Source organism: Drosophila mauritiana, chromosome X, assembly GCF_004382145.1.
Source record: "Drosophila mauritiana strain mau12 chromosome X, ASM438214v1, whole genome shotgun sequence".
Lineage (NCBI taxonomy): Eukaryota > Metazoa > Arthropoda > Insecta > Diptera > Drosophilidae > Drosophila > Drosophila mauritiana.
This window is the reverse complement of record NC_046672.1, coordinates 1,206,491-1,227,793: the sequence shown is the minus strand read 5'-3', so window position 1 is coordinate 1,227,793 and position 21,303 is coordinate 1,206,491. Positions and strand designations below refer to the sequence as shown.

At 47.9% G+C, this 21,303-nt stretch overlaps 2 protein-coding genes across 2 annotated transcripts; both read left to right on the top strand.

Annotated features, from left to right (window-relative positions):
* Window positions 1-899: 899 nt before the first annotated feature.
* On the top strand, window positions 900-19,331 carry LOC117148257 (AF4/FMR2 family member 4). Its single transcript, XM_033315562.1, is given in 9 exon segments — window positions 900-1,010; window positions 8,481-8,658; window positions 9,228-9,322; window positions 10,631-10,858; window positions 10,918-11,169; window positions 11,238-11,356; window positions 11,472-11,744; window positions 11,820-12,347; window positions 13,202-19,331. Coding segments are annotated over 9 exon segments (4,392 nt in total). The 3' UTR covers window positions 15,810-19,331.
* Window positions 19,332-19,556: 225 nt separating this feature from the next.
* Window positions 19,557-21,215, top strand: LOC117147736 (oocyte zinc finger protein XlCOF6.1). Its single transcript, XM_033314733.1, has 2 exons — window positions 19,557-19,800; window positions 19,968-21,215. Exons 1-2 carry the CDS (start codon window positions 19,665-19,667, stop codon window positions 20,819-20,821), a joined length of 990 nt encoding a protein of 329 aa, XP_033170624.1. The 5' UTR covers window positions 19,557-19,664; the 3' UTR covers window positions 20,822-21,215.
* The last annotated feature ends 88 nt before the right edge of the window (window positions 21,216-21,303 follow it).

The following is a 21,303-nucleotide window of genomic DNA, read 5'->3' as shown; positions in this document are numbered from 1 at the left end:
GGAGGAGGTTGCGAATCGGAACATACCGGAAACGAAACGGGTCGCGGCTTGAAACGAAACGGTAAATGAAACAACGCCCTGAACGCCCGACTTACGGCTACTAAATCGAGCTAAAACCCCGACCGCGGTGTCTTGCAGTGAAAATCCAATCAACAAATTTGAAAAATCTGGCGAATGCAATTGGCTTGAATCAAATGTGCCGAATGTAAGCCGCGTGACTTGAGAGCATACTACTTAGTAGTATACCATATCTTTTTTTTTTAATCAACGGCTGCAAATTGCAGCGCTGTTTACATGTGTGTGTGCATATTTTTTTTCGATTTGACGAATTTTCTTCTATATTTTGTTTGGGTGAAAAGTGAAAGTGAAAATTTAGAGCAACGGGCAGGACGCGCTTAAAACACAGAGAGAAAAGGAGTGAGAGCATGCGTTGTTGTTTTTGTTCTTTTTTTTTCCAGTTTTTTCGGCAGGACTCTCCCCCGCACACACGCTCTGCTAACGGTCCTTGTTCTCTCTTGCAGCAGCGGCTCTCTCTTTCTCAGCGGCGGCGGCGTTCTGTGACGTCAGAAGCAGCGACGTCCTTCGCTGGCAGACGCACACAAATACACACACTCACACGCACGCACGCTCACTGACAGACACAATACCACACTTAGAGAAACTCCCACCAAGAGAACCCTCCCCCTCAGCAGCAACAACAACTAGAACGACAACAGCTTCGCGAGCAGCAGCAGCAACAAATTAAAGAGAGAGCGCATTTATATTCCTTTGTGGCAACGCGAGTGTACATGTGTGTGTGTGTTTCGAGGCAGCCGCACAACTACAACTGCAACTACAACTGCAACTGCAACTGCACCAACAACAACAACAACTAAGCACAGCAACATATAGCAACAAAAATGGAACAGCCGAGCATTCTCGTCAAAATCCTGCACTCGATTCCGCACGTGAATTACACATTCCGTCGGGTTAACGACACCTTCAATCCGGACAGCGATGTTTACCTCGAGGTGAGTACCCGTCCAGTCCGTTCCCAATGCTCAGGCAGAGTTCCTTACCGCCGCGATTTCCCACTCTTTCCCACACCATTTCGATCCAGACACCCAGTTCGAATGGCACATGCAATCCTTCAGAGATCTCTTACCCTTTGTTACTCTGCGTCTGACCACCAGGGCATATGGATTGCATCTTCTCCTTTGGCGGTTGGAAACTGCCGATAACGGTTACTTTGGGCATAGAAGTGGAAAACAATTTGGGTTAAGAGGCGGTAGGTAAATGAGTCATATGTGGCTAAGGCGGGGAACCTCACATTTAATATGTGCGTACTCTGCAATAAATTAGTGCTATTGGGAATGCAGCTGGCTACTCGATCCTAATTGATAAACACAAGCGCCACTCCAAAGGCATTCCCACTCTCCCACTCTGCTCGTAGTTGTAAACAAATGCCAAGTACCCCATCTGAGATTCCATAGTTCGGACCCCCGACTGCATATTATTGTGTGGGCACTACTTGCAATCGGCTCCTCCTGCGCCTGCGACACCAATCCCAGTCGCAAGTACCACTTAAGCGGAACTCGAGCATACCCACTTGAGATTCGGATTCCCGTACCGCCGTGTCTATTTGGGAATTTGATGCGTGGGTGGGTTCGTGTGCTGTACTATGCCCTTTGTTGCCTCTCCCTGGGTTTCCCCCTTACAATTGCCTCCTTTCCGCCTGGTTTTTACCTGCCCTCGGGGTTTGTTCCGCTTGCAGTTGCATGGGACTAGGACATGCGGCATCGAGCGCAGGATACACGAGACGAGACACACGATACAAAGGCGAGAAAAACGCGTGGATAAATTTCAATTTCCACCGCTCTTCCTATTCCTCTTCTTGCTCGTTCGTTTTGCCCCGCCTCTAGTCGGCCCATTGCCAGTCGTTCCGTAGTGCAGTCTCCCGATTTTTGTTCTCCGCTCTCGTGCGAGAGGGACCCGATTTCTGTTTCTGTTCTGCTCTGTTGTGGAAGAGCGACTCTAGCTGGTTTCGCTACCGAATCGTTCCTGCCATGTGCGCTCCATGTGCCTCTGGCCATGCAAAGAGGGCGGGGTGGGGGTGGTGGTGTTGGTGGTGTGGGAACGACACGGAACGGCTGGAAGGGAACTGGAGGGTGTGGGGTGAGCGGCAGCTGCACACTTCCGGCTTCCTTTCGGCCTTGTTCCCTTGTTATTCCCCCTATTCTTCCTTTGTTTCTTTGCCAGACCAGCCGATCATCGTCATCATCCGCATCCTCCTTCTCCTCCTCCTCCTCCTCCTCCTGCTCGTCCTCCTTCTTATCTGCTTTGTATCCTCACCGCATTACGTACTATTTTTCAACGGGGGGCGGGGCAAGGCAGGACGACGCCCTTTTAGCCGGCTTCGCAATCAACATATGCAAATTGCGAGCTCCTGTCCCGGGCTACTCCGTTCGACTACCCACTCCACGCCCAGGAGAGGTCTTTGCTAAAATCGCAGCGTGAAAATTTGATTAAAATTAGCTGATTTCTTCATTCTCCATTCCGTTTTCCCGATGCTGGGAAATGCCGGCTTCCAGCGCGAAAATCGTGTGCGTGCGAAAATTCAGGTCAGCTGGCAAAGCCATGGCTTCGGTTTTTCTTTTTCGGATTTGTGCTGTTGCAGTTGTACGTAAATGTGGACGTGGATGTATGTAGGTCAGGCTGCACTACTGCTCCCCACGATTGCCATGGGGTGGTGGGTTGTGAGGGGGTGGGGGACGGTTGACAGAGGAGGTCCGGGCTTGGGGCGTAAGTTTTACGCGCGTCAGCAAAAGTCATCCGTATACTTGAAAAAAAAAAAACCCGATACAGTTCTTGGACCTGCAAAAGGTCTATATATATGCTTTTGTATTTTAAACTATTATCGAAGATTTGCAACTGCTCTGCTTAAATGGTAGTAGTAAGTATGTCCGCTGTATGCTTCATTTATCGGATTTTTTTCAGTGTGGGTCGGCAATGGATGGCTAATTGGCGGGGCAGGTCTTTGAGCTCCGGCTGTAGCCTTTGGCCCCAGCGAGCACAGCAATAGCTGTGGGGCGGGCGGGAGCGGGGAAGACTTACATCACTTCGGACTACTTTGGGATGCGATAAGCACTCGAGGGCGGTGGGTCCTTGAGCAGCATCGCGGCTCGTCCTTATCCACGCATCACCACAAGCCCATTCCGTGCAATCGCAGTCAATCCACTCGTCGCACAGATTATAACGATGACGATGGCGATGATCAGTTCAACCTTCAACTGGTCGCGGACGTGGACGTACATATATGTACGCGGATGATGACAACAGACAAGGCACAACCCCACCGCTATAAGTGTCTATGTATTTTATGGCAGTGCGGGCAGCGCCCTTCTGGGCGGGAAGGGAACTGCAGGGAGAAGTGCCCGCATCAGATGGGCAGATGAATTCATAGATTGGGTTAAAATTAAACGCGGCCTGGAGAACGAGAACGGATGGATGGACTGTGCTCCGTACGCTCGAACAAAGCGGAAAACAAGCCTATACCTATTATCCGCATGCTTATGGATTGAAAACTGAAAACTGAAAACTTAAAACCAAGAATAAAACGAGTGGAGTGATGAATATTCGAATGCCCGGATTGCTTTATCTTTTTCCATATTTTGCCAGAGCCATAATAATCATACTTGCAAAAGCTTGGCCAAAGCTCCTGGCTTTTCCATTTTGCAAATGACAAAGAACACACACAGGCCTCCTTAATCTTCCCAGCCTTCCCGGCCTGTATTCATAGCGACTCCGCTCGGTTCAGAGATTGCTCTATATATATATGTATGTATGGCATGCATTTTATGCAGATTGCTTGTACGTACATATGTACATATGTACGGATACGCATTTTGAATATATCGGGCGGATTGTCAACCTTTTGTGCCTGCGTCAACACTTTCACAACGCCTGGGACTTTCGTTGCGGGCTATGGCAACTGCAATCTGTCGCCTACTCCTGCTGCCCAATCCCTTGCCCTTCTGCATCCTCACGATAGACTCGCGCCTGCTGTTGTAATAACAAAAGCAACCGACGAAGGACCGGGCTGACTCAGATTCATGTTCGGATTCAGACTGCGATTTCCATTTTCATTTCCATTACGATTCCGATTCCGATTCCTACTTCCACTTCGGGGCTGACTGACAGACAGCTGCCCTCACATTAGCCAGATGTGTGTGCCCACTTTACAGATTGTTTTGTATCTGTATCTTTCGCTTGTTTTCTTTATTCCTCTTTTACGACTCGTCATAAAGTTGCTGCACTCGGCTCTGGATGGGATTTAGATGAACTGACAGGGCTCGAAACAACAACTGCTAGTGGAGTGGATCTTGCAGCGTGGTGTGTCCCCAAACTGCAGTGGCTTCTCACATCTCTGCTCTTCTTGTTTCCGCTGTTTATTTGCTTTTCGGACCGACTCGGACCGACTTTGTTTGTCCATCCATCGAAGAAGCTCAAGATGCTGACCCAAAGATTCATCGAGAGGCTGGGACCACCCAAGTCAAAACGAGTTCGATTTCCGTATGGAAATCTAGGGTTATCTAGGGTCTTCTAGGGTTATCTGGTGGTACCATGTGTTTTTCAATTCGAAACCAGCAAAAATCGTTGTATCACTGTGATCTGAAATCATATTGTGTAGTAACGTGTGTAACGCGAAGCTTTCTTTGCAAGATGACATAAGAAAGTGACGCCATTCTATGCACACTTATTTAGTTGGCAGCATTAAACGGATTTTACTCTGCCTTAGAGTAAACAAAGTTCAAGTTCAAAAGCGAAACATTCCCTTTGTTTTTCCCTTTGTCCACTCCCCTTCATCTGGCCATCTATATATATCCACCCACCTACACCGCCCTAGCAGAGAAATCTACTCGATGGTGTGTCTTTGCATGCTGCTATTCGGGAATTCTCCGGGCCCCTTTCTTCTGCTCCATTTGGCTGTCTGTCTGTAAGATTGGTTTTGCGTGGGCATCTCGTATTTCTGGTATACAAGGCCAGATTCTTGAATCCCCCCATGTGAATGGGCCAGCACGCGACTCTGCCACACGGCTGCTGGCTGCTGATTTCATCCGTGTTAATGAGCTCGAACTAGCCGATCATCACGACCAGGGGGCCCAACGATCTGCACATTGGAAATCCATCATGGAACGCTGCTGCATTAGCATACGAAATTATGCCACGTCGACGACGGCGGACAACACACTTCTTCCCCCTTCCGATTCCTCCAATTTCCTGGCTTTCATTCAATAGGTTTCGTGTTTGCCGATGGGGGGGGGAAGTGAGCGAACTCGCGACTCAAGCGACTCGCATTTCTTCGTGGTTCTGGGTTTTATGTTTGGTCTGTGTCGAGTTCATTGTGTGTGAGTGTGGGTGTGTGTGTGTGTCCCCATGACGCACTCGAAGAAAAGTTCGGAGGAATAATCGTATTTAAATATTTGTATTTAAAAAAAAGAAACGATATTGTTTGATTGATTTGAGCGGGAGCCGGGCGCAATGCCATTTTACTTATCTCTAAATCGAGGCTAACCTTGACGGGTCCTCCAGCAATCTCGGGTTGCATGCCCCCATGGCCCCTCCTTATCTTCTGCATGTTAAAAAAAGGGCGGTACATGCGGACAGAAGGAGAAGAGGCAACCGTGGAGCGGTGACAAAGCGGAAACGACGCTATCGCTTTATATTTATGCATTTATTATAACTGTTTGTCTCATTTCCAAAGGGGCGCTTCTTGGTTGTCCAGAGGGGGGTGGGGCAGGATGTTGGTTGGAGTTGGGCTCGGAAAACTGGTTTTCCATCATCGAACATTCTACGAGGGGTAGGGGGGCGTGTCGGTAAACCAAAACAAGTCTCACCCACGCGAAGAGAAAACTCGATCACAGCCCGGAAAAATCGACCAATACTTTTCTCTGATAATTTTCTCATAAACACAACGTGTTTCTGATATGGAAAAACCCCCATTATTAACCGAATCCCGATTTCAAAGTTTACTTCTTGGTTACACTTTCAAGAAACCGAACTCTTTTTCTTTGCATGTAAACTACTCGAGATATGGATACCATACAGCCATGTCATCATGGTATCATAGCTTCTGAATCATATCCTTAGGTGATTCATTCTTGGAAACCATGGTTTGTTATCGTATCTGCATGCTCGCCTATACAAAGCTTCGAGTTTATTTTTCCAAGTTCTGGGAATCGCGTTCCGCAGCCGTTTATGTGGAAAGTTTTTGGTTCCTATTTTGGAATCCCCCAAAGGCGCCGATACCAGCTCAAGAGCAGTTCATATTGAATCTTTCGTCGCGTTTCCATTGCTTTGAATACCTCGCAGTGTTAATTGTTGCGATATTTGCATCGCGCTAGATATTCATGTGAATAAACATGGGAATCAATTAGCCCCTCATCGAATCCACCCGAGCACCCGCTCTCCTCTGGCTTTTTTCACCTCTTCCGTGGCAGTATTCACACTTCCCATGGAGAACACTCGCACTCACACTCACGAGCACCAGGGAAATACTCAATTAAACGAAGGATGTGGACTGGCGAGGGGGCGCCCATTTACCAGATACCACTGGTGGCGTTGTCGGCTTACAGAGGGGCAACTTCAAGAGCTTCAAGGTTATTTGTGCTGGCAATTTGCTCTGATTTAATTCAATTTGAGCAGCATCGAAGGCAGCGCGTAATATTTGCCATTTTTAGCGCCGCATTTGCACAGCGAGGGGTGGCGGATTCGGAGAGGGGGATGGATCCAGATGGGGCTGGTACTGGGGGTAGTTTAGTTTCTCGCTTGTTAGCAAAATGTTCGCTCCACTTGGCAGATTGCATGGCCCGGGAAATTGGCAAGGAGAGTAAGCAAGGCCGCAAGTCTGAATGCACATGACAAGATTAATTCACACACCAGTATTTAGTTTTGCTTGGAGAGATATTAAACCCTCACGCAAGTGAATTTCCAAGACAAATAACTCCTTTTTTTCCGGTGTGTAGTGAAGTAAGGAAGAAAGGGGGCGATGGGTGGGTGGGCCATTTCTCGAGGGTCATTCAACTGCGAGGAGGACAAGTAAATGTGCCGAGGCTACAAGACTACAACAACGACGACGACGACGACGGCAACTGTAACTAGTTTTAATGATTATTTACATGACACAAGTGCAATAAATAATAAATACGCCTCGCAGCCAAGGAAGGCAAAGGAGAAAAGTGCACTCGAGAGGATGTTCCATGTCGGAATGGGTGGGGGATGGCGGTGCGTCCGGTGTCGGTTCCAATTCCAATTCCGATTACGATTGCTATTGAAAACTGATTGACGGCTGGGAATTGCTGCTCGAACTATGACTGGCCAGCATTGATTATCCAGTTTTTATTGGCGGTAGGAGCTTTGGTTCCCCAGGAACTGCCATTTAAATAAACCTTATGGAGTCTTTCACTTGCTCGCAATGTTTACCCGTCATTCGAGGCGCCCGAAGTATACTCCATTAGCCACTGAGCTTAGTCTGAAATCGTGAATCGTGAAACTGGAACTTGACTCTTCTATAGTACTCAAACCGACTGGAATGTACGTTTCAAGTGGCCTGACTCATTTGCCATTCGTTCGAATTCGAAATATCCAATATCCTATCGCGGACGGGTAACCCAAAGCCTGCAGTACACATCGCACACAACGTCTTTTTTTAATGACAAGCAACGAAATTACCGCCCAGCCAAGGCATTTTTTGTGGCCAGAGAGAAAGGTAAGGAAGGTCCAGGTCCAGGTCTTGTGTGCTGTGTGTTGTGTGTCTCTACATTGGCCAACTCAATTTAATTTCGGTAACGGAGCCGAGCAAGAAAGAAATTATCCTTGCAAAGGACACTCGACCATGAAGCCAACTAACAACAAATTGCAGTGCCAACAAAAAGGCATCGAGTTGCAAGTTATTCAATTAAAAGTTTCTCCAATGTCCAGCGCAAAGAGCCTTGAACGTGGGAGTTCACCGAAACTGATTTTTATATAGAGAGTTATGTGCACACAACTGTCTGCCGAATGGCAAGCATACATTCTAATTAAAAATGGCACACGACTTTGTTGATTCATTCAATAGTCAACTCTTCTGGAGCTTCATTCATATGATATGCTTTGATATTTGATTAATAACGTCGAGTATCCAAAGTATCCAAAGTATCCAGTGCCATCCTAATATATGTATGTATGTGCTCCCTTTCTCGATTGGGATTTCACCTTCACATTATTCAAATAGTTCAATCGAATTCTGTTCCACAAAATCAATGTCAATATCAATAAAATCAATTTTAATTGAGACCGATCAAACAATTCTGGTGCAATCGTAACTTTCAGTGCAATGCTGCTGTCACTGCGAATTGTACACACGTATGTGTAGGAACTGATTGGTCCAATCAGGCTGAGGATTGCTGAACTTAGACCAAAGATTAAGCTGAACCATTCCATTTCCTTTTGCACTTTTACAGAGTCTGGTCATCCTGGCATCCATTCCCGCTGGTCTGCTGATCGGCTCCCTGCTGGGCCTGCTGCTCTACCTGCTGACCAGATGCTGCGATCGCCGCCAGAGGAAGCCGAGCGCCCAGCGCTGCCAGAGCTGCTCCTTGGTCATCATCACGCTGATGACCTGCGCCGCCATCGGATTAGGTGAGTCCTGCTTCCCCGAATCGCCGTGGCGAAGGGCGTTGAACCGCCGCAGTTGCATTTGCCAAGGCACGTTCGCATGCATCCCTTTGCGGTTGCATCGCGTGTTGGCGGCAGTTGGTTGTCGGTGGTCGGTAGTCGCTACTGTAGTCGGTGGGCAATTGGCAATTAGCCAAAACGCAACTTATCGCCAATGGAGCGGAGCACACAGGCTGGTCACGTATGCAAAGTCGCGGAGCGCAAAGAAGTGGAGCCAAAACTGGAGGACCATGCGTCATCCGACGCACTGGGAGTGGGGATGTGGATGTGGCTTGGCTGGCGGCGACACAAACGATGAAATAATAATTTAATTAGCCGCAGAGCCGCGCACTGAGCTCTTAATTGAATCGGAGTGGCGAAATGTGTGCCGCGGCTCGCGTTACATCACTGACCTGCACCGCGCTGATCTCGCCCTGATCTTTGATGCCCTCCTGATCTCTGGCATCTTTTGGCTGCCCATCGACGCATCTCTCTGCCATACTAATCTGGCTCCTTGACTGATGTCCGCTTTTCGATTTGTGCTCCATTTGCAGGCTTGTACGGCAACGATGATTTCCATAATGGACTTCTGCAGGCCTTTGGATCCGGGAAGAGCGTCGAGGGTCTGGTGCTCACCCTGAAACGACAGGTAAGTGTGGTTCATAAATTTGCGAGTCGCAAGATAATGCGTAGAAAGGAGCTGGCTTGTGTGCCATGAAACCTCCTGTTTCTCTTTTTTCAACTAATTAAGATGGCAAGTTTAGCCAGCAAACTGCACTGCAGAGCTGCCTGCTTCTTTATATATGAGTTGCAAGTCTGAAGTGGAGTCTTTTACTGGGCTAAGTTACGCCCAGCGGCTACGTTAGGCCTTTCTCAGTTCAACGTGGCTGCATGAACTTCTGCGCCCGCTATTCGCACTCCCGTTCCCGTTCCTTATCCCATTTCCATTCCTATTCCTATTCCTGTTCCATTCGAAGCAGCCGCCCATTTGGCTCATTCTTGTTCATTATAATCAACCTAAAAGCTGGCTGCTGTGCTGACAGTTACGTGGCCACGTGGGACAGCACGGTGCGCGCTGGGTGGGTAATGGGGCTGACTAGGGGACTAGGCGACTGTGGGACATGGGACTAGGGGAAGTGTCCTCCTGTCGTCCTGGCCAAAGCTTTTGCATTTGCTTCTGCTCTTGCCTTTGCTATTCACAAACTTTGTCAGCACACACACACACACACACAGAGACGGGAAGGAGAGCGAGTGGGCGGGGCAAACGAGCCGATAAGCCAAAAGGTTAAGGGTTGGGGTGGCTGGGGGTTGGGTGGTTGAAGTGGAGCAGGGGAGGAAGGTGAGTCAGCCAGGAGCATCAAAGGTAGACGACGACGACGACGTCGTCGTAGAAGGGATTCTCCCAGAAAAGAGGGGCAAACAGATGGCTGGCATTGCTCGACTCTTGAGTAAAACGCTATTAATTATCCCAGGCACAAAGGACGCTGGTCGAACGGGGCGGGCGGGTTGGTACTCTTAACAGAGGGGGCGTGGCTGCAGCTGGCGACGTGCGTGTGTGGAGCCATCTATCCCTGGAACCCGACCCCCAATGAACGCCCAGCCAAGTGCGGAAGCCAAAGTATTACGATAGAAACTATTTCTGCCTCTTTCCCTTTTCTTCTGGCGTCCTTTGTGCCAGACTGAGAAACAGGGGCAAAGGACATGTGGAAAAGCACAGGACGAAGCGGGAGGGGTCCCTTCTTCGTCTCCAATCCACCAGTATTTGGTCATTAACATTTGAACTGCTTTTCCTTTTTGGGGGCTGAACTCGAGTTGCCTGTGCAAATCGGGAATGGGAATATTTGATTATTTTACCTCGCTTCATAAGTTTTAAATTTTAAATTAAATAAATTAACCAAAGAGTGGTGGTGTAATTTGTATACAACTGGCACGAAAATAACGAGTTGCTCACTTTCAGACGGAGAGCATCAAGCACGACCTGGAGACGCGAATGGCTGGGCACAAGGTGGAGCAGCTGGTGGAGAAGCCGCAATATAACCAGACGGTGGTCATGCTGCTCATTGAGACGTCGCGCCTGGTCACGGAGAACACTTCGCGGGCGGTGGCCTCGCTGGACAGCATGGTTCACTACTTTATGAAGGCCAAGGGCAGCGAGAACGACACCTCGCTAATGGGATTGCTTCAGGTAAGCCAATATCCTCCTAGTCGCAAATGCCTCCGAACTAACCCATTGATCTCTTTCAGCTCGGTGAGTTCTACGAATCCATTCGCTGGCCAGCCACCCTGGCCTTTCTCACTGTTCTCCTGCTGCTCTGTACGGTTTTGGTGATCGGCGTGGCCAGGCGATCCCGCTGCACCCTGATCTTCTTCAGCGTCTCGGGTCTGTTCTGCATCATCATCTGCTGGCTGCTAGCTGGCGTTTATCTGGCCTCCAGTGTGGCTGCCGGAGATTTCTGCATGCGACCCCACGACTATATGTGCCGTCAGGTGGGCATGGTGGGTATTGATACATGCTTCCCTCTAAAACGTATACTAATTGCTACCATCTCGTCTGCCATCCTCAGAGGAGTCCCTATGTTGATTTCCTAAACTGCGGCACACCGCGCAATCGATTTATCCTGCGGCTGAACGAATCCCGGGACCTGGTGGATCGGGCCAGGGAAAGTGTGGAGCATATGCAGCGGTGAGTAGTGAAATCGTTTGATTGGAGTGCTTTGGGAAACTATTGCAGTCTTAAAGAATATTAATAAATTCTTAGTCAACTAGGAACTAAACTTATACAAAATCTATTATTGCAGCATGAGTCAGGAGACATATCCACACATCGACATCCAGCGCACTCTGAACGCAATGGACAATGATCTAGAGATCACCCTGCGCAACCTGACGACGCTGTCGGCCACCTTGGACCGCCGCACGATCGACCTGCACTACGAGGAGGCACTGCGCGGACTTTGCGGCGGCGGGCTACTGGGACTCAGTCTGATGATGGTGGCTGGTCTGCTGACCTCCTTCCTGCTGACGATCCTCGTGTACGCCGACTCCCACGCCTGGATCTATCTGACCAAGCGGTATGATGGCTTTCGTGGCAATCTGCGCCATCAAGATGGCCTTCTTATTGTAAATTTATGTATCTATTTGTAAAGGCCTACGCTGGACGCGGACAAATCGGAGACAGCGCCACTATTTCCCGCCTCGAACGCGCCGAGCGCGAGCATCTCGCCCACAGCTCCGCTCAGCACGGGGACGATCAACAGGACGTTGCTCCACCACCAGCAGGCGTCGTCGGGCGGCGGCTCGGGTACCTTGCCGGGATCTGGAGGAGGCGCAGGGGCTGGCGGAGGCGTTGGCGCCAATGGACACAATGGCGTGGGACCGTACCGCAACGGATCGGCGGGCCTGAGACAAGGGTTGGCATCACCTTCATCTCAATCAAGCCACACCTCATCCACCGCTACTTACAACAACGGCACCACCAGTTACCACAACAGCCACCAACCACACAACAACCACCTGTACAGCAACCACTACAGCCACAGCAACAACCACTACAACAACACACAGCATAGAACTAACCCTGCGGCGGGGGCGGTAGCAGCGGCGGTGGGCGTGGCCAGCAGTGGCCAACGATCGCCGTCGCCGCCGCCTGTCTACGATTTGGTGCATGGCACAAGGCATGATCTTTGATTTCATTTGATTTGTTGATATTCCCCAACCGCTCGAATCCCGAATCCCCCTCCTTCCTTTTCCCTTATGCGTTTGTACCTTCCCGTTTCCTATTTTACAACTCGCTGCTCAAGATTCAATAGCTATCCTAGTTAACGTAGCATAATATACTTACCTTGTCCGGTCAGAAAATGTTTTGATTAGTTTTTAAAAAAGAAGAAATAGCATGAATATGGGCAGCGGGTTCCTCGTAGTTGATCAATAGACGATCGACTACATACCCTTTGATTTACGCTTCTAGTTGAGACCTTGTTAGTCGTGTTTGCTTATAGTTTTATTCACCTTTGTTTTTGTTTGGCCTTTGTTTTGGTTTATTAGCTGTTTCGCTGATCCTTTCGTCGTGCTGCACCTGCATGTGAACACCGACAATGAACACCAGCACTCGCACTACGCAAAGACACTAGCACAGACCCAACCTACATACAGATCTCAAAGCTGGATTTCACTGTAACCAAAGACCTAAAACCAACATACTCGCCTTACTAATCAAAAATACTAATAGAATCTGCTTGTTTCGGCATAATTAATTTAACTTATATATAATATATATAAGTTGCCAAAAAGGTTAGAAACCGATTTTCTTTAACTTAGAGGTTCCTTTTTAAGGCGACTTAGGACAGTACACTCATCTTTAATTGAAATCGTAGGACATCCTTAAATATTCCAACAGTTGTAGACCAGCATATCCGTTAAAGCAAACATAACGTCCATGATGAAAGGCTAACTAAATTCAACTAAATCACCCACCTCTCCTCCTCAACTGAAATTGGCCGAGCACTAACCCAAACACTTCGACTTTCAGGTCAGGACACCACACGCTAGGACGCCTTCCATCGCACCACCAGCAATCGGCGACGTATTTGCCGGGACCCAACAATGGAAAGTACGCGACGCTCAGCAAGCAGTGTAAGACGCTCGAGTCTAACGACTTCTACTGAGATTCGCTTGCCTGCAGTTCCCATGCAGGCAGTAGCAGCAACACAGCACAGCAGCAGCAGCAGAACTTGCAGCTCCAGCAGCAGCAGCAGCAGAGCAACCTCATCAATCAGAACCAAAGCCAGAGCACGCTAAAGAACATCTTTGCGTCGGCCACCCTGCCCCGCTCGACGGGCAGCTCCATCCGGTCGGTGCTCTCCGTTCAAACCTCCAATGCGGGCATTTGCCGCTCCACGGGCAACGGATTGGACGGCGACATGGTGGACGATCGCGATCCTAGGGATGTGACCAACAACAGCTTCAATCGATTCGACCCCAAGTACATAAGCATTGGCCCCAAGGCGGTGAGGGGTCAGAATAATAATCTAAATATTATGTCCGTCGCCGGCGGTGCCAACAAGTGTGCCACCTTGCGGCATGTGGGTCGCTATGGTGGCTCGCTCAAGGGCGTGTCCGCCGTCAATGCCACGCCCTCGACCGCCGCCGCCCCAGCTGTCCATTCGCCAAACTTGAGGAGCGCCAAGACGCCGTCGATAGCCACCGTTTCAAAGGATTATTGCCAGCAGCCGGACTGCATTCCTCAGGAGTTCCTTCTCCAGCAGCAGCAGCAACAACAGCTGCAGCAGCAACAACAACAGCAGCAACAGCAACTGCAGCAGCAGCTTCAGCAGCAACAGCTGCAACTCCAACAACAGCAGCAACAGCAGATGGTGCCACCCGCTCCGCCACAACCGGCGCCTCCGCCTCCACCCAAACCAAAGATAGTCAATACGTTTACGGAAATTCCCGGCACCACGGGCGTGGGCAGCTCGTATGCCAAGGAGCAGCAACAACAGCAGCAACTTTTGGCCCTGCAGCAGCAGCAACAACAGCAGCTGCTCGCCCTCCAGCAGCAGCGCGAGCGGGAGCTGCAGCAACAGCAACAGCAGCAGCATCAAAGGGAGTTGCATCCACCGACCACCCACATTCTACCCCCTTCGGCTGTATACAGCATCGAGAGTAGTGAGGTGCTGCCCACAGCCGCACCGCGTGCGCAGCAGCGCTCGCTAAATCCCGCCTCCATTGTGAACCAACCGCTGCCCGAGATTCCCACCAATCAACAACAGTCAAAGATCTCCGCTCAGCCGCTTTGCGCCGCCAGCTTGGGACAGTATCGCTCGCTGCAGCGTCCTCAAACCCAGAAATTGCAACCGGCTGCCATCTCGCCGCAGCAGCCACCAACACTGCCGCCCAAGAACCGGCACAAAAACAGTAATCGCGGTGGAGCCATCGACAGCAGCAATGCCAATCATATGCAAACCTTGCCGCCCAAGTCAGCCAGCTTGAGACAACAACAGCAGCAGCAGCAGCAGGAGCGCGAAAGGGAGCGAGAACGGGAGCGGGAGCGTCCGCGGAGGGCGGAGACCTTGGACAATGCCCGCAGCTACATAGAACAGCAGCAACAGTATCCCAGCCATCTGATAACCAGCAGCAACATGAAGAAGCAACACTCCTATGACAGCAGCTACCATCAGCAACAGCAGCAGCAGGCCTTTTATCAAAGGCAGCACAACAACAACTTCTCATCGAAGCAGCAGCAACAGCTAATGCTGGAGCAGCAGCAGCAGCAACAGCAGGCGCTGTTTTACAGATCCCTGAAACGGGGAGAACGCGTAGCTGCTGCCAGCGGAGGCGTTACTGGCGGTGGAGCCGCCATAAGCAACCAGAGCGATCTGTACTCGGTGACGGAGTTGTAGGAGTGCGCCTGCTGCGGCGGCGGTGTGGATGTGGTGCGCCGAGGCGCATCATCCACATCGCTGCACGCGGCGGCGGCTACACAAACTCAGACCCATACCCAAAACCAGACGCAATCGCAGAACCAGGCGCCTGTTCCCCTGCCACCGAAGAAGCATCGCCAGCGAGAGAGGGAGCGCAACCTAGAGCGGGAGCAGCAGGCGCCCTGCAACGCCAATCTGTGTGAGGAGCACGAGTACGATGAGTTCTACCCCCAGGCCTATGAAATGCATGCGGTTGCAGGAGGAACTGGCGGTCCGACGGGTGGAGGAGCGGCAGCTACTAGCTCTGCATCCAAGCACGGCAAGCAAAGTCAGCAAAGAGCAGCCACTTTCGATGTGGCCGATGCCAGGGACTACGAATTGAAGCGTTTGGGCAACCGCAGATCGCAGCAGCAGGCGGCTCCAAGCAAAAGAAACGGAGGAGCAGGTGCACCGATTGTCAGTCAGGATCACCACCGCAGCCACGATCGCGAGCGGTCGCGGAGCGATCACCGCATTGCCAGCTATGCCTGCGAAGAGGTCAACTCCTCAGCGCTCTGCAGCGCCGGCTCCATGAGCTCCATGCTGCAGCCCGCCAATGGAACTGGTCACAGGAGCAGCAGTCACCAGCACCAGCGGGATCACCATACGCGGGATCAGCAGCAACAGCAGCAACAACAGCAACAGCGGGAGCGACGCGAGAAGACCTTTAAGGTATGATTTTTAGAGACGTCATAAGAATTGTCCAATCCGCGCCAGGACACCAGAAACGGCAGCTCCCGGCGGCGGACGCGTTGAGGGGTAAATGGAAAGCTAACGTGGCGGATTCTACAGCGATTACGAGACGGTGAACCCCCAGTTGAGCAAAAGGAGCGGCACCATTGTTGGAGCATTGGTATCCGGAGATCCCAGCCTGTTTTATGTTTAGCCTAAGTCGCGTCTTTACTCTATGTCTGTCTCTATCTCTATCTCTGTCCATGTCCATGTCCACCAGCGTTCTCTCCCTTTCACTTGCGTGCGAAAACGACTCACACACACATGTATATATACAAGTTTATATGTACACCCAGATTGTATTGTAAAAAACCGACCTCTTCTGATTGTTTCAAGTTGTAAAGCTGCTTGAAAGGGGCTGCAGTGTCAAAGGTAGCGGTCGAAACAAAAGCGCATTGTAGTCACTCCTTTACTTTCGAATCCATATGGCATTCCCTAATTGCCATTTATCACAAGCAATATTTACAAACCCGTTTCTAATGACTTGCTTGGAATTCTGAACCACGCTGCACTTCGAGTCTGTCTTATTGTGCTATTGCCTTGACCGCTGCTGTGCATAAAGCCATGTACACCCAACCTACAACAGTTCTCTGCCCTGTGTTGTTGCCTATTGTTATATAAATAGTAGAAAACTACGATTAACTTTTTTGTGACCACTATTCATACGTGTATATTTTAAAAAAGCCTAAGTTAAGTGGAATTTAGTTCTAAGCGCAAAACTATTTATTTACGGCAGTTCGTAAGCCTCGACCCCAAAAATAATAACCAAAACGGTGGAAAAGCGAAGACACAGTCGGCGAAAGGTGACTAGGTGCTCCTGAACATTTCCAAACGAGTTTTCGTTCAAATATTCCCGAGAATCTAAGTCCGTCTTTGCCTCAGCTTATCGCTGTTTGAGGAGTTTTTAATTTTTAAATGGAGTGTGTGTGTTATTTTTAATTTATTAACCTTTTTTTTGTATAAGCGATTTATGCTGATTTTTTTTGTTTGAGAATCCGTTGCGAGAACCACAACAACAACCACAGCGACACGTACGTAAAATTTTTGTGACGTCAGAAATCTAAAAAACGAAAACCAAGTATGAAGAACCAGAAGCAACACTGCACAAAAGAAAAGAACAAGAAAAAACGTAAACGAAACAAATTTCACAAAAGAAAACATAATATTCATTAAAAGGTTTAACACTTAAAACAAGCAAAAGCCAACAAGAAAGGAAAATTCTTAACTCAAGCAATATAAAAGAAAACGATAACAAAAAACGAAAAGAAGCCATACCAAGTTGTTCGACTATTTTAAAAGGGATTCAGCAAAGCAAAATAATAAACAAGAAAACATTTAAACATAAAAATACATAAAATACCTACATGTTTATTATAGAGCAAGCATAAGGAATATAAATTAATCTACAACAACCACAAACAATGTTCAGGTCAATAACTGCATTTAAAAGGAGAAACCAAAAGAAGGAAACCCTTATTAGGCGTTAAATTAACGAAATGCTCTTTTTATATACAACTATATAACATGCAAATATATATATACATACATATATACATTAAACGAATTGCAAATACCCAAACACAGACAAACTAAAACACAAAATAAAGGAACAACTCACCAAAGTTGTTGGCACAGCGGAAAACACACAAACATTTTATACAAAACTAACATAGTTATACCACACAAAATATAAGACACGGATCAGTTGTGGAAGAAATAATTGTAGTGCCATTAGAGATTGGAAAATTGAATAAAATTTTATTGTAATTATAAAATGTATAATTTTAGTTATGTTTTACGAATGTATTTGAAGGGTTGTATAGTCGTGAGATATTTGTATCTTCAATTTTATACATACTTATGTACTCAAAAAGGCGTATTCCAAACTAAATTTTAAACGTAAAACGACCCTAGTAGACCCTAGTAGACACCCTGCTGAAAATCAGCTTCTATTTCCGGTGCTGCGAGTGCAGCGAGGCCACACTATTATTTTGACCACAGCTGGGAACACAACCAAACAAAAACAAACAGCAAATTAGGGAAAATAGAGCAAGCAACAAGTAAGAACTCACATTTACTCTCTCTGCTGTGCAGATGCAAATAAAACAAGGCGAAATACCAATTCAACCATGTTGAAAAATTGCAGCACGCACACACAAAAGGCCACGAAAAACACTCTCCGATCCTCCGTCTCGTTCGCTCTCTAGCTCTCTGTCTCTGTCTATCTAGCTGTCTCGCTCCGTACGTTCCACCCACCACCACCCATTGTAGTTTGCACAAGTAATATATGTATTAGCGAAAGTTAACACTCGACGGAAAAAGTTAGTTGAAGAAATGTAAACACTCTAAAAAATCTGTTGCAAGTCCTGTTCTCCTGTTCTGTATATAAGTATACCTACGATCTACCCAATTCTATTCACTAAGTAGTAGTTGCAGTGTGAATGTTGGTGTGTATGTGTGTGTGTGCTCGATGTTAGCCATTACATTTAAACTTTTTTTTTTGTTTTTAATCCGAAAAGCAAAACTGTTTCACTGTAGTGTAGTGTAGTTGATTCTAAGCGATAAGGCCAAAATAGATTTTAAACCTGAAAACCAGACGAATTATTAGGAATCAGTGGGAGAATACCAAACAAATAATTGCAGGAAGTCAGGCAGGCGGCAGGCAGGCAGGTATTTACTTATAGCATTTAAATTCTAAAGCAAACGAAAATTATTAAATAACATTAAATCAAATGCAATTAAACACGAAACGTGTGTAACACACCGTAAAAACCAAGCAAAGAGTTTTCACGTTTTAGCCATTGAACGAGGGGAAAACTAGCGCACTTTTTCGTACTTTAACTGACAAAAACCGCAAAATCCATATATATTTAATGATATTAAAGGGAGTAGGGAGTAAACGGATAGCGAGCAGATACGATTATAAACGTGAATAGTAAACGAGAAAGTAAGACAAATTTTAGAGAAATCGGTTTTTACCTAAGGTTAAGGCAAGATGATATTTCCGGTTTTCCTCTTTTAACTGCCATTTCCGTTTCCCATTTCCCGCCCACAAATCCCACAGCGCGTCGCGGGAAGAGCTCCCAATCCTGTTGACACTTTTCAGTGCATATTATATAATGCATCTATACATATATAAATAAATCCACTAATATACATATATATAAATACACAATTATTGTAATAACAATATAAGTCTGTAAATTTGTTAACATTTCTAAAAGCCAACAAATGGGGCAAAGCGGGGCAAGATTAACCAAATCGCGCTCAGTAGTTGTACTACAATCACAAAAGAAAGACCCCCGATCCCAGATACGAGCCAAACATGCGACCCACTTAGAAATCATCCAAATGTGTGATTTGTAGAGTGCCGAATGTGGATTGAGATCGGTCAATGGGCGCGAATCGAAGTCAGAAAATTGTTGAGCAGCCGCTTTAAAATCAAAACAAAGCAAAGTAAACATTAAAGAAAGAAAATGCAAAATAATTATATAACAGTTGTGAACAAATTATATTTACATAGCGTATAAATAAATTGCATAACAATTGATTAATATACAGAAAGTAACGGCTGTTTTATTCCAAAATTCGAATGGTTTTGACTCAAACTAAAATGCGATAGGTATCGATAGGCATTCCTAACAGTGCTACCCATGCTTGCACGCTGGCGTTAGCCATTTTCGTGCTGCCGTTGCTAGGCGTTAGTACGTTCGGATGAAGAGGAATCCAAAATCCAAAATCAAAATAACATAAACAAACATAAAACATAAATAATAAGTGTTTTAGTTTGATTATTCTCAAATGACTGAAGTACAATATGAAGGGGCCGAGATCTTGGCTCTACTACCACATACATATGAGGATGAGGAGCTGTCCCTGAGCACAGAAGAGCTGCAGTTCGAGCAACTCAATGAGAGAAGCCAGCACCAGCAAGGCGGTAAATTAAGACTCAACACTTTAAATGCAGCTTGGATCAGTAAAAGCCAATTAGATCTATAATTGCACCTACATCACACGTCCCTACCACACCAGTCGATCCAATCTGCCATATACCACACACTTGTGCCTGGCGACACCTTATCAGCCTAGCTTTTTCGCCCGCAGGATCTCCGTCCTTCGTCTGCAGACGCTGTCCAGCGCTATTCCTCAGCAGGGAGGAGTTGGCCGCCCATCGGCCTACCCACCGACTTCAGGGTGGACAGCGGACCCCCGCGTCGGAGCATGCCTGCGACGCGTGTGGAAGGGTCTTCCAAAAGCACAACGCCCTTGTGGATCACATGAATGCCCACAACGACGTGCGGAACTATCCCTGTCCCGAGTGTCCGGCGCGCTTTGTGCAGCGCAGCAATAGGGAGTGTCATCTGAAGAACGTGCATCGGAAGGCGTACCTGCACTCCTGCCCAGAACCGGGCTGCGAGAAACGCTTCCAGCAGAGGCGGGAGCGGGGTCAGCATGTGAAGACGGTCCACCAGAAGGAGCGAAACCTCGTTTGCGACACCTGCAGTGCCCGCTTCAGCCATCCCGTAAATTATAGAAAGCACTTGGCGTCCCATGGCTCCGCGAAGAGCTACGGCTGCCCGATTTGTGGAAAGCTCTTCGGACGGCCCGAAAACAGGGATGTTCATCTCTTCGTCCATAGTATCTGTAAGGCCTATATATGCTCCGTCTGCGGTGCAGACTATATGCGGCGCAATCAGTTGATACGCCATGGCTTGGCCAGTGGCCACCACAACGATCCGATTGTCCGGCAAAAACCTCAGTTTAGTCCGGCCCTTGCTGCGAAGACTCGAAGGCAGAGAAACGCAGTAGACGAGTCCCAGGACGAGGAGCTCCAATGGCTGGAAGGAGTGGACGCCCTCGACAGCCCAGGATACCTGGAGCATTCACAATTTTCGCACACCGGCAAGATGGCTGCCATATTTGCAGAGGACGAAAACGAAAGCGAGTTATTCAATTGAATATGCATTGAGTAAGAAGTACCACCAGCGTGGTATTGACAATCTAGGTGCTTAATCAGCATACTAAGTAGGAACAGGTTAGTTCGAATGAAAAACGAATGTAATTGTAAATATGAAAACGTAAACATTAGGGCATAATAATTAGCATTGTATGTAGATGTACATACATATGTATCTCTTGTACTGAAAGAGTCGAAAACTGAATGATTGAATCTACAGACTTGGCTTAGGCAGAAAACGGCATAAATTAATGAATGATAACATGCAAAAATGATTACCGCATGCAAAACATGAACCGGAGACGTCGGTCAAAAAGTAACAACACAACAAAGAAATGAATGAAAAGTGAATGTCGCTGCTGCTCTTGCACTTTAATAAAAAATGTGAAATGAAATGTTTGTATCGCCCCCAGCCCCTCCTGCCACCACTGCCCAGAAAGCCCACGGAGTGGGTTGGGAATTAACAAAAATCAGGCGTTAAGC

What these genes read in the sequence shown, in the direction of transcription:
- LOC117147736 (XM_033314733.1), top strand. Translation starts at nt 19,665, where the DNA reads ATGACTGAAGTACAATATGAAGGGGCCGAGATCTTGGCTCTACTACCA. An exon ending in AAGCCAGCACCAGCAAGGCG is followed by an intron (nt 19,801 to 19,967) that starts GTAAATTAAGAC and finishes TTTCGCCCGCAG; the next exon opens with GATCTCCGTCCTTCGTCTGC.